This window comes from Schistocerca serialis, chromosome 8, assembly GCF_023864345.2.
Source record: "Schistocerca serialis cubense isolate TAMUIC-IGC-003099 chromosome 8, iqSchSeri2.2, whole genome shotgun sequence".
Taxonomy (NCBI): Eukaryota; Metazoa; Arthropoda; class Insecta; order Orthoptera; family Acrididae; genus Schistocerca; species Schistocerca serialis.
Window position 1 is genome coordinate 207,219,836 of NC_064645.1, and position 13,426 is coordinate 207,233,261.

General features: G+C 39.3%; 1 protein-coding gene across 1 annotated transcript in view; it reads left to right on the plus strand.

Moving 5' to 3' along the window:
* Nucleotides 1-13,426, plus strand: part of LOC126416923 (cohesin subunit SA-1-like) — a 191,642-nt gene that overhangs the window by 97,688 nt on the left and 80,528 nt on the right. Inside the window, exons 5-6 of the mRNA XM_050084806.1 lie at nt 841-957; nt 3,471-3,680. Of these exons, the coding sequence (XP_049940763.1) occupies nt 841-957; nt 3,471-3,680 (327 nt within the window). The remainder of the gene's footprint in view (nt 1-840; nt 958-3,470; nt 3,681-13,426) is intronic.

The window sequence follows — 13,426 nt, forward strand, 5'->3', positions numbered from 1 at the left end:
GTGATGAGAGATGACCAATCAGATGACAATGATCTTGGGGTTTCTGTTCTCTCACATGAAAAATTTTATATTTTACACGTAACATTCTGCAGTTTGCTTTACCTTGTTAATATTAAAAATCTGATCGTTTGTAATTTTTATTTTGGCTGGAACCATAGTCATGGTAATTTTTTTAAATGATGGTAATAATTTTTATTTTATTGTTATACAATCAAGTACAGTATTTACGTGTCAAAAGATATCACACTGGCATGAAATAAAGAAAAATCTGTGTGTGTGGGTATGGACGGTGACAAACACTGGTAGTGCATGTGAAAAATGTTCCATCAAGGACTACATCGGTCAGCAGAATGCTGCAATGAATGTCTTAGCATTGTTAGGTTCTGAAGGAGCCGAGTGTTGCCGCGGGCCGAAGGCTCGCTGCCCGTCCGTGTCAAATATTGGCGACTGCGCTGCCAGCTGTCAGAGCTCTTCTCTCGATGTACGGAGTATAGTAAACAGATGGCACATGGCTGGCCTGGTTGGTTTACATTTGATGTTTGGAATGGAACAGTAAGGATACCACATCAGTTGACTTTGATTGTCACCTGAGATTGTGTCAGTTGGCATCCAAGATCGCATCAAGGGCACCAAAAATGTTGCAGTTGGCAATAAATTAACTTTATTGCAATGTTTAATTGCATATGTGCATGTAAACTACAATCTGATAATTCAGTAACAAGAAAATCAGTAACAGAATTCTCAAAAGGCAAAGAATAAAGCAGTGTCAGTAATACTACTGCTGAGTGTAAACGCTTCATGTCTTGCACACTGTTACACGTTGGTGAACAACCACTGCAGAGTGAAGCTGAAGAGGAATGTATTGTGTCCAAGGATGCAGACAGTGATAGAGTACAAACAAACTACGGAGATGAACCCCAGGCACCTGCAGTTGATGATGATGATGCAGCTAGTGAAGTAAGACAAATATGTTACAAGCACTGGGAAAGTTTATATGTCCAAAGTGCCTCATATTACAATGCGAGTATTGTAAAATGTAGCAAAAGAATGAGAAGGCAGTAGAAATGAAGGTAAAGTAGCAACAGGAAGAGAATCATTCGAAAAATACAGACTTGAATTCATAACACATATATGGCTATTTATTATTTTGGGGTAGGGAGGGGGATAACGGTAGGTCACCTTTTATAAATTTTTTATAAGACTTTTCTAAGGTTTGTTTATACTGCTACCAAGAGCTGAACTGGATTCCAGTAGCTTACTAGAACAGTAAGATTTAATGATAGAAACATGTGAAACACGTGCAGGGAACATGTTGAAATATGAGAAATATTTGATGAAATGAATGAATTACTGCCAAGATACTATTCTGCTTGGAGGTACACTGTTATCTGTGAAATGTTGTCATTGCTCTGGGGTAAGTCTCCCTCCAAACTCTTCATGAATGAAAAATCTTAGAAGCACGAAGTCCTTATGCATATGCTCACAGATATGTTATTGGCAGGAAAAAGAAATGGTGGCACACAACAATCAAATTCAGCTGCAGCTGAGGTGAAATGCCTGGTCATTCCTGCCATGTACCTGCCATTTCCTGAAGGGATTGCCTTCCCAACCTGTTTTGATCACAACAAGAATGACAGATGGCACGACAAGTGCCACCAAAAGGCCTCTGTGCCATGGACCTATTTCTTCTGCCATGTCACCTGTGCAGAACTGGATTGGCATGAATTCCTCTGCACCCTGGCAACATAGGGTGGCGCAAGCCAACTTTTTGGCAGTTTGCTCCATCGTAGCTCTGGGGTTGTTCGTGTGCCAGCTCTTAGGAATGCATCAGTCAGAGCCTGGTCAGAAACCACTGCAGCGGGATCTACAACTTTTCCATTGATACCCTGAGACATACCTGTCAGTCAGGTCATTAGGGATTATCTACCACTGCAGCAGGATCTACAACTTTTCCATCGATACCCTGAGACATACCTGTCAGTCAGTTCATTAGGGATTATCAGTGCTATAGTCTTCACAGCCCACTACATTGTTTCACTGTGTCTTCCAGGCATATGCCTGTTAGTGTTGTAGAAACTGTATTATTTTTTATTGAGAAGCATTTTCTTTTGTTTCTGAATATCTCTACTGTGGTCATAATAAACCCTCATCCTTGTTTACATATGTCTTATTATTTTTTATCAAGCACCTCTCTGTGGGAAATATTGGAGTCCCTATACATGATTCAAGACACAATGTCACCACAGACAGATATTACACATAAAATGATATTACCAAAGATCTGTTGAGCAATCATAGGCTAACTCTTGTGAGAACATTAGAAGCCAATAGAAAACTTACCCCAAGAACCAAAAGATGTCTCAAGAAGAGAGTTATATTCTAGCAAATTTGCTTTCCGTGATTCTGGTATTCAGTGATTCTACCACTGTTTTTTTGATTCCCTATGGAAAACTCGATAGAAACATTCTGTTCGTATCATCCCAACATCACGACTGCAAATGTTTCACCTCTTGACACTAAGAAGAAAACAGTCATAAATTTCCATAATAATGACACCAAACACATCATTGAACAATTGATCAAATGGTGAGGAAATATTCAACTGAGAGGACGACAAGAAAGTGTTTGCTGTCGATTTTCTGTACACTTGTGGACAAACTTGTGGTAAATGATTGCACATTATTTCTGCTCAACTTCCTGGTCTGTATTAATAGAAAACCTAATAAACAGTGACTTTTTCTTGAATTATTGGGACTATATCTCAAGAAGGCACACATTGAAGAAAAGGCTACAAATGTTTGAAGACTGCAGTGGCTTATATATGTTACAAGTGTGAAGTAAATTCTGAAGAAAGTGAAGAAGAATTTTTCTTGGTTCCTACGTAAACTATTTGAATTTTACCTAAAATATTTGCATTTTTTTTTGAACTGCACTAAAGCTTTTTCCATTAGTTCTGTAAAAGACGTTGGTGAAGATAACAAGAGTAAATAAGCTTAAATTAGTCAATAAGTGAAAAATACAAAATGAATTTTTGAAGACAGTGCTAAAAGATATTGTCAGGTTCTAAACCCTACTTACGCATCAGTATCTCTTTAAAAAGTATGTTATTAATAAAACTCAACAACAATCAACTAAATTTGTATTTTTTGTATTGGGCATTAAGCATTACCCTGTTGATACTATATGTTACTGAAAACACATTGATATTCTTGGGGTTAGTTGATGGGGAAACATATTTTTATAACCATGAGCTTAGACTAGTTAAGTGTGCTGTGAAACTAGTAGTGCCTGTGGCAGTTTGATAGTGTACATGTTCTGTAAAGTCACGGAGTGTAGAATGTCACAGGAAGTGCAGTGCATTGCACTTACTCTGGCACTAGTTTTCTTTCAAGATCTAAAAAAAATAATGTTTTGTTTACTTCTTGTTTGTCATTTTGTTAAATTTACTTATGCATGCTCTTGCATTTCAGAAGCTCAATACACTTTTGAGAATCATCAAAAAAATCTTTGTTCGATATGCAGATGAGGAGGTTGTGGATGGCTGTACAAATGTTTTCAAATTTTTCCATAAGGAAGATGCTCCCACATTCAACACAACTGATATTCTATTGAATATTTTGGCTGAGAAGACAATCAAGCACTACAAGAAGAGCATAATTCGATGGTGTCAGATGGACAAAGTGAGTTATTTATTGTTTTGTGTTCAGTGTTAAAATGTAGGCTCAACTACTTTTCAAAATGCAAAAGAATTAAAATTGACATATTTTGAAGGAGCAAACAGCCATCAAAAGAATTATTCTACAAGAATCTTATAAAAATGATAAAGATAAAAATATTAAAAAATCATGATTACATCCCTTGTAACTGTGTCTTCTTAAAATGTACTTCAGCATCTTTCAACCAATTGGTAAAATGACATAAAGTGAATTGGCATATGCAGTCCATAAACAGAGGCAGTATCACGGCAATAGCTGTTAACATGTGTGGTCTGTATACCTTCAGAAGGGACAAGCGTATGTAGCGTGATTGAGCACTTCAAGTGCATAATCAAGAAATCAAAGACACTCTTACCAATGATTAAAGGTACAGCACATCCCTGGAGAGGTGCCTGGAGGTTTGGAAGCTTCAATCTTGTCATGTATTGAATGTCAGCAGTGTTGCTATAATTGAAGAGCAAACCAAGTATTAATATAACTGAGCTTAAAGATGCGCTGAAAACCCTAAGGTCCTAAAGCACACTATTGTTGACTTTGAGGTTGCTCCTGACATCTGTTCATCTTATGGTTGGCCAGTTTTATCTGTTCTGTAGGCCCGCATTGTATATACGAACATTCACGAGAAGCTGCCTCACTTATTTGCCCGATATTCACTTCCAAATGTGCCCGAAGCTGCCTCACCAATTTGTCTGATATTCACTTCTATATGTGTCTGACAACAGTGTGCGGTAGGCCCTTGTGGTTTTCAGTGTCTTGTTATTTATTGATTGTTTATGGCTCATTATTTGCATCTTCTGTAATCTGTTCATTTAATGTATTTTCAATTTCCCTACTGTGTATCATAGTGTCTAACTGTCTTACTCTGGCACTAGTTTTCTTTCAAGCTCTAACAAAATAATGTTTTGTTTACTTCTTGTTTGTCATTTTGTTAAATTTACTTACACATGCTCTTGCATTTCAGAAGCTCAATACACTTTTGAGAATCATCAAAAAATCTTTGTTCAGTATGCAGATGAGGAGGTTGTGAATGGCTGTACAAATGTTCTCAAATTCTTCCAGTGTTCTACCTTTAAGGTTTATCTGCAAATTTGTGAAATTTTCCTCAGTTCCCAACAATGGATGGCTATTTTCATGGATGTGCATGACTACTTTCTCTTTTTGAAATTGTTAAGGAAATGTGGCCCTCGTTTCTTGCACCTCAATTGAGAGGACATACCAATCTGACCAGTGTAATTCTCATTACAACTATTACATTGTGTTAGCACTATTTTTCTGCAATAGCCTTTCTTCCAGCAACACTAGTCCTGGAATGGGTGCAGGAAAATTCCTGTGAACCTTGGAAGGTAGGAGAAAAGGTACTGGTGGAAGCAAAGATGCGATTGCCGGTCATCAGTCATACTTGAATAGCTCAGTCAGTAGAGCACTTGCCCATGAATGGCAAAAGTCTCTGGTTCCAGTCCTAATCCAGCATACTGTTTTGATCTTCTAGGATGTTTCAATTAGTAGGCTGTCAGTAAGATTGAATGAATACAGAGAATCTTGACTTTGTAATGGTGCAGACACCATTAAAAAATCAGGATGAATGTTATTGGCCCAGAATGGCATGTGCAGGACAGTGGGTTGCATACCACCGGCACCATGGCATGCACAGAATCTGGAGGGTCAATTAGCAATAACCTTCTTTATTCGTACAGAGGTTAGTGACAGTGGCTTGGTTGTGTGTGTAGTCTCCCAGGCAGCAGTTACTACCTCAGCTTAACATACGGCAGCTTGCTTGGCTGTGGGAGAGCGAATAGTGAATACTTGGGAGTGGCTGTGTGTTCCTTCAGAGAACCAGCAGTTGGAGGTAGTGCAGCCTTGCGGACATCGGGCTGATGTCAAGGCTCCAGCAGGAGGCAATATATGCTGAACATCTGGCCACTCCCAGCAGTCGGTCAGGTATCCTGATATGCTGGCTTCAAACCCAGGTCCAAGTGAGGTGACACAGTGATAAATACACTGGACTTTCATTCAGGGGGACAACAGTTCAACTCCACATCTGACCATCCAGATTTAGGTTTTCCATGATTTCTGCAAATCACTCCTGGCAAATGCTGGGACGGCTCCTATGAAGGATTGTGCCTGCTTTCGTCCCCATCGTTCAAATATTCTGAGTTTGTGCTCTGTCACTAATGACAGCAAGGCATTAAACAATAATCTTCCTTACTTCCAAAACCAGGTCTCCTTGGAAATGTTCAGAGGCTGTTAGGAGACACCCAAGAGAAGGCCCTCCTCTGGTGGCAATGGCTCGAGAACCACAATTGTCAGGTCTGGTAGGATCTTGTAGACAAGCGGCTATCTGATGATGGTATTGGACATAGTTAAGGCTGCTTGGTCCACTGTGGACTGACAGCTGGCATGGAGTATCTTATGGCAGTGACAGTATTGTGAAACAATATGTTTATTGGACTGAGCAACAAATATTTATGGTTTGTCTGCCCAGTTTTGTAGTGTGGTCATGTAGGTGACAGGCTTGCTGTGCAGTGTTAGGCCTGGCATGCAGGAATACAGCTCACCAGTGAGGTGGATTGAGTTCTTGTACCATGTTGTGCTAGCGACATACCAACACTCAGCAGCAAGATTCCATAGGCAGCTTAACTTTTCGCTTCTCAATGGCTCGCAAAGTCTGGATGGAGGGTATTGCCACAACACTCTTCCCCCCTTAGGAAGATTCGGTCCACTGAGTCCCAGGCTGCTGCTAGACTTGTGAATTGCTTAAAATTACAAAGCACTATTTACATTCTCTTACACGCATAATTAAACCCCCCTCCCCATAACTGCTCAAATCTTAGTGATGCCCCACTCAGTTGGTATGTAATGGACTGCAGGTTCAGGTTGGATGGTCCGCCACTGGTGATAGACATAGACTATGCAAGTGAGGATGAGGATAAAGATGGGACCTAACATGAAATTCCTATTACTGTGACGGTGTGCTGATACCTGCTGCGATACTGGTGAATGTGTTGGAACATCTGTTCTGTGCTAATGTGCCCCTTGTGTGTAGCTATAAGCTTGTGAGAGAATTGAGTGTGATGGGATCCAGGGTATTATACTAGCTAGCTGTATTTCTAAAGGATCATTGGACATGTACAGCAGTGGTACATTCGGTTCAGAACCTAGTTCCTATTATTGTTGCCAGAAGCTGAAATGTCAGTCCTGATATGTTACATTTTGTATTATTCAGTTGTATCTTAATATAATGGAAGGAAACATTCCACGTGGGAAAAATTATATATAAAAACAAAGATGAGGTGACTTACCGAACAAAAGCGCTGGCAGGTCGATAGACACACAAACAAACACAAACATACACACAAAATTCAAGCTTTCGCAACAAACTGTTGCCTCATCAGGAAAGAGGGAAGGAGAGGGGAAGACGAAAGGAAGTGGGTTTTAAAGGAGAGGGTAAGGAGTCATTCCAATCCCAGGAGCGGAAAGACTTACCTTAGGGGGAAAAAAGGACAGGTATACACTCGCACTGCTTGTGTCTGTATGTGTGGATGGATATGTGCGTGTGTGCGAGTGTATACCTGTCCTTTTTTCCCCCTAAGGTAAGTCTTTCCGCTCCTGGGATTGGAATGACTCCTTACCCTCTCCTTTAAAACCCACTTCCTTTCGTCTTCCCCTCTCCTTCCCTCTTTCCTGATGAGGCAACAGTTTGTTGCGAAAGCTTGAATTTTGTGTGTATGTTTGTGTTTGTTTGTGTGTCTATCGACCTGCCAGCGCTTTTGTTCGGTAAGTCACCTCATCTTTGTTTTTATATATCAGTTGTATCTTACTGTCCCATACTTCTAAGCATTCAGTTCTCTTTGAACGGTCCTGCTAGTAGCAAGTGGTGGTAATTTCAACTGAGTCTGTGAGGCCCTGTCTTCTGAAAATAAGATCTTGTTGAAAGATGTCACGTGGGCATCCTTCTGAAACTGTCTTCCTGTAGAAACAGCTACGTCTATTATATCTTTGTGAGAGTTTAGACTACTGTGAAATGGCATATAAAAAATCTGTCTTCTTTGTCATTGCCACATTCTGTCAGCAGTCTTCAATGCGCTGTTTTTTCCTGTATGGTGTAACCATAGAGGAGCCTTTCTCCCAACAGGTACAAATTTTCCTACAGTCCTCCATCTCACCAGATACAAGTGAAGCACTTACCATTCGTGTTTGGCATTTGTACTTGTCACTGATAAAAGTACTACTACATGGAGGTGATTGCAGTCAGCACTGACCTCAACTGAAAGGAAGTGGTAGTATAGCAACAAGATATTTTGTTGCTGGTGGTTCACCTCGTGCCTGCCATAGACTGGTCAGAAACTGACTTGACAGTACCATGTTAGAGTTTAACTGTTCATGCACTGCATGGTGCATGGCTTCCTGTAACTCACCAACTTATAAGTGAGCATCCTTCACACTGTCAGCAAGAGTGTGCAGGATCCTTGCCATGACCAAATGGGTTCAAATGGCTCTGAGCACTATGCGACTTAACTTCTGAGGTCATCAGTCGCCTAGAACTTAGAACTAATTAAACCTAACTAACCTAAGGACAACGCACACATCCAAGTCCGAGGCAGGATTCGAACCTGCGACTGTAGTGGTCGCTCGGCTCCAGACTATAGCGCCTAGAACCACACGGCCACTCCGGCCGGTGACCAAATGGGTATCCAGTAGATCCAGTGAGGACTACACCATGCTCAGATTTCAGTTCATTCAATTTGCTATGGTAATTGTGTAGCTAGCCGATCTGCCATTAGCCCTCATAACAGCCTAGTATTATTTAACAACCCTAGTAGTAAACTGGTTGGTATGCCATTCCAGTAAAACCTGTGCCTTTGCTTCCATCTGCACCCAAATCAACCCATTGTTTACCTGCTTTATATCAGCAGCATTAGCTGTTCTGAATAGTTTGTAACAACCTACCTCCTGCATCTATCCCTCTTTGTTCAATTCCTTACAGCACAAGGAGTACAGGGAACAGAAATTCATTAACACTAGAAGGACTATACTGGTCAATCTGACCAGTAAGCCCTGTTTAACATTTAATAAATGGTGCACATTTTATTTTAGGGGGGCTTACACTTCATGACTTGTAATGTACTTGTTCAGTACGCTGTTCCATCTGGCTTCTTTGTAAAACCCCATGAAAGCTTCATCCAGTCTCTGCAGTTCATTCCTTAAAGCCAAGGCACTGTATATCAGTTTCAGTGTCCATAAGTGGTTTGCCATGATGACGTATTCTTGTTCATTGTAAAGGATGATACCCTCTAGATATTGTACCTACAAGTTATTTACTCCTCCATTGCTCTAGGGGTACTCCTCCATCACTCTAGGGTTGCATTAGTGCCAGTAACACAGTGCTCTTCCAGGCTATCTCCATTAGTGGTATTACCTGAAGTAAGTAAACATCAATCACTCTCTCTCTCTCTCCCACTACATCAGCTTAACTCTAGGTCTAAAACGCAGTCCATCTTGGCTCTATTTCCTGTGTTGCTTTCGTTTTCCTAACTTTTCCACCTATTTTGGGGACTGATGCAGATAACAGTGGTAAATAGTCCAGCACATCCCGAAAGGAATGGAGATGTCAAATGTTGATGACTATTATACAAGTAGGAAGTTTTAACGTCACATTCACCAGGGAGCTCTTCTCAGTCGCTTGATGTGGGCCTGAATGAAGAATTACATCGTCTTTCCCTGTGGGGTGTAAGAGTTTGTTAATATCACCCACTGCTCCTACCCAGTGTCCAGGCAACATAGAATTACATCACCCCATCTGATCCTGACATTCCAGTGCCTTTTTATTCACTTTTTGTACTTGATTCCATACTTCTGTAAAGTTCTTGCAAAAGTTTGTACCTGCTCTCCGTTCTTCCCTATATTAGGCTTTACTACCTGGAATAGTGATGATATTTTTTGGGCATATACTACCTTGTAGAGTGATAAGCCTATACTTTCGTAAACCTTAGAATTATATGCCAGGACAACATATGGTAAAAGCTTATCACAATCATTCAGATTTCTGTTGGCATAATTAGTTAACATCTTTCCTATTGTTCGATGAACTCAGTCTGTTCTCCCACTTGCTTGTGAGTGCAACACTCTTGTTCTTCACTTATGAATATATGATAGATGACAAAGCTGTTTCATTACCTCTGACATAAAATTAGTGCTTCGATCTGTAATCAGTCTCTCCGGAACACAGAACTTCAACCAGTTGTTTACTATAGCATGAACTATCCTGATGGCTTACTGCTTTGGGATTGACACTGTTTCCATGTAGTGTGGAAAGTGATGTATTATTGTCAATAAATTGCAGTTTCCTGCTGTTATTTGCTCAGAAGGATGTAGCATATTCATACCAATCATATCAGATGGTTTATTAGCCTGCAGTAATTTTTTGGTGAAATATGCTCATGGCTCAATTCAGCCTGCTGTTCACATGGCACACAGTTCTTCACATCCTGCTTATGAGTTTACCACCAGTATTGTTCAGCCACATGCTTTTCTGTGATTCTTTGATCTCCATGGCCTGCTAACATTTCATGATATGCTCACCACACACACACACACACACACACACACACACACACACACACACACACACACACACAGCGTCGCTGAAACCAAAACACGAGTTGTTAGTTTTGCTTGCACTTTCTGCCTGATTGTAACAGTGTGACATACTCTTCATAACATATCAGCCTCTCTACTGAAGCCATTTACATTTCTGTGATTCTAGGCAGGCTAATTAATAATCTCAGAAATTGAACTCACTGAGCTACAATCCTCAACTCTTTAATCAGCTTCATGAATCTTTCATCCCTAATAGCCACTTCAGTACTGTGTGGTCCATTATTGTTGTAAATTTCTTACCATATAAATAACATCAGAAGTATGTTAAACCATATATGAGGCTCAGCAATTTCTTCTTTGTAGTAGAATAATTTCTTTCTGCTTAATTTAACCGACATGAGACTCTGCTCTGTCTGCTACTTTACTCATACACAGTGATTGCTTGCATCACATGACAATATGAATTCCTTTTCATATTAGGGTCACTCAAAAAGAAATGAACTGGACACTGTAAAATGAAAACCACTGGAGGGATCATAACGCATTGCCATGGAAGAAGGAATGGTTCCTATAAGTGCACTGAGCCCCCAAACTTACCACTAGAGGGACGCAGGCGCACTGCCAAGTGATGTCTGATGACAAAGCGAGCATGTGCATGCGTTGCCTCTCCCTTGCACTCAGTAATGATAGAAACAGAAAAATGGAGGCTTCATAAGAGGAGTGGGAAACAGAAAAATGGAGGCTTCATAAGAGGAGCATAGGGGTGTAGTCCAATTCCTTACAGCACAAGGAGTACGGGGAACAGAAATTCATTAACACTAGAAGGACTATACTGGTCAATCTGACCAGTAAGCCCTGTTTAACATTTAATAAATGGTGCACATTTTATTTTAGGGGGGCTTACACTTCATGACTTGTAATGTACTTGACTGGATTATAATTTCCCTAAAAGACAAACATCTATTACAAAAACTGAATGAAGTACAGACATTTTTACATTAAAGGACCACAGCCAGTCAATTTGATTGCAATGATATTTCTTATATTTCATGTTTCTAAAGGCACAATAATGAATTTTTACATCTGCTTGTCTAACTTTATATCACTGTTGTGATCTAATTCTCACTTTTTCTTTCCACTTTCCTGTATTTCATGGAACAGTAGCTGTCCTCTGTCAATGCATTGTTGTGCTCAGCAGAAGTTTAGCACTCCGTATTATTATAGTGCATTGGTGTTTTTGTTCAGATGAGCTTCTACAATCCCACAAAATTAGGAGTTGATATTCTGGACCAGATGTAATGGCTGTACACTGTCAAGTTTGGCTGCTGCAGATGGCCTATACATGTTATTTTTCAACGTGCTAGGTCTTGCTAGAATGAATGCCTCGATTCATTTACAGAGAGACAATGGGAGAAAAAGTTACCTGGCAAATCTTTCTATTGAAATGCGCAGAAGAACTCTCTTCTGTGTATGTACAATCAAGGAATGAGACTGTTCATACATTCATTGGGACCACTGAACTATGTAAGGTGAAAGTACTGAAAAAATGCTAGGTAGGAGTTCAAATAAAACTAAAAATGTATGTGCAGTGCAAGAACTACAGCCAGTCACTTTGATTGGAATGATATTTCTTATATTTCATATTTCTAAAGGCACAATAATGAATTTTTATATCTGCTTGTCTAACTTTATATCACTGTTGTGATCTAATTCTCACTTTTTCTTTCCACTTTCCTGTATTTCGTGGAACAGTGGCTGTCCTCTGTCAATGCATTGTTAATGCATTGTTGTGCTCAGCAGAACTTTAGCACTCCGTATTATTATAGTGCATTGGTGTTTTTGTTCAGATGAGCTTCCACACCCCACAAAATTTGGAGTTGATATTCTGGACCAGATGTAATGGCTGTACACTGTCAAATTTGGCTGCTGCAGATGGCCTATACGTGGTCTTTTTCAACGTGCTAGGTCTTGCTAGAATGAATGCCTTGATTCATTTACAGAGAGACAATGGGAGAAAAAGTTACCTGGCAAATGTTTCTATTGAAATTAGCAGAAGAACTCTCTTCTGTGTATGTACAATCAAGGAACAAGACTGTTCATACATTCATTGGGACCACTGAACTATGTAAGGTGAAGGTACTGAAAAAATGCTAGGTAGCAGTTCAAACAAAACTAAAAATGTATGTGCAGTGCAAGAAATTTGCATGTGGTCCATATGCTGGAAATGTTCAGTATGTGTGTGCAAAGTGTTTAGTAAAGATTGTGGCTTTGATTGAAAACATTACACAGAAAAAAAACAATGTTATTTTCTCGTAATTGTGACAGCAGTTTATGCCAATTTTTCTTTCTATTTCCTTACAAATATATGTTTATGGCCTGTTGGGGGCTTTGATTGAGAACAAGTCATAGAGATAACAAATATTTTTAATAATTATATATTTATTTGTATTTGTAAGTTTAATTTCAATCAAAATGGTGTTTGCGATATGTTTTTTACTTTGATATACTTTCCACAGAAAAATTTAAGCATAGCACATTGGTAGGGTAAGTGTTAAGCACTAGCGACATTTAAAGACACTGTACTGATTTAATTTAACAAATAAAACTGAAAAAAAAAGATAAAAACATCACTGCTCAATATGACCAGTAGCGGTCCTTCCAGGTAGTTTGCTAAAGAGAGTCCTCGTAGTGTTAAAGAGTGACACAAAATGTAGAGAGATCACTGAATGTCCATTGCAGTTGAATCACTTATTTCAAAAAGAGGACAACTCATGATTGATAAATTATTCCAGAGAAAGAAAAATACACTCCACAATCTTATTTAAAATGTTATCAGTGAATTGCTTTCTGTTGCGTGAATCAGTTCATTTTTTGGAATGTGTAAGATTGGTATTACCTAGTTTGAAAAATATTTGTAGCTTATATGGTGATTTTTATCATGTGGTGGAGTTATACCCCTTTAGCAATAAAGGAGGAAGGAAACATATTGTAAGGCACTTATTTAAATTACATGAAAATAAAAAACTTCTACTTGATGAATGATAGTATTTTGAGTGTAATAAATGCAATGCAAAATGTATGTCCATCTGGGGTGTACTATTATACATAAAAAT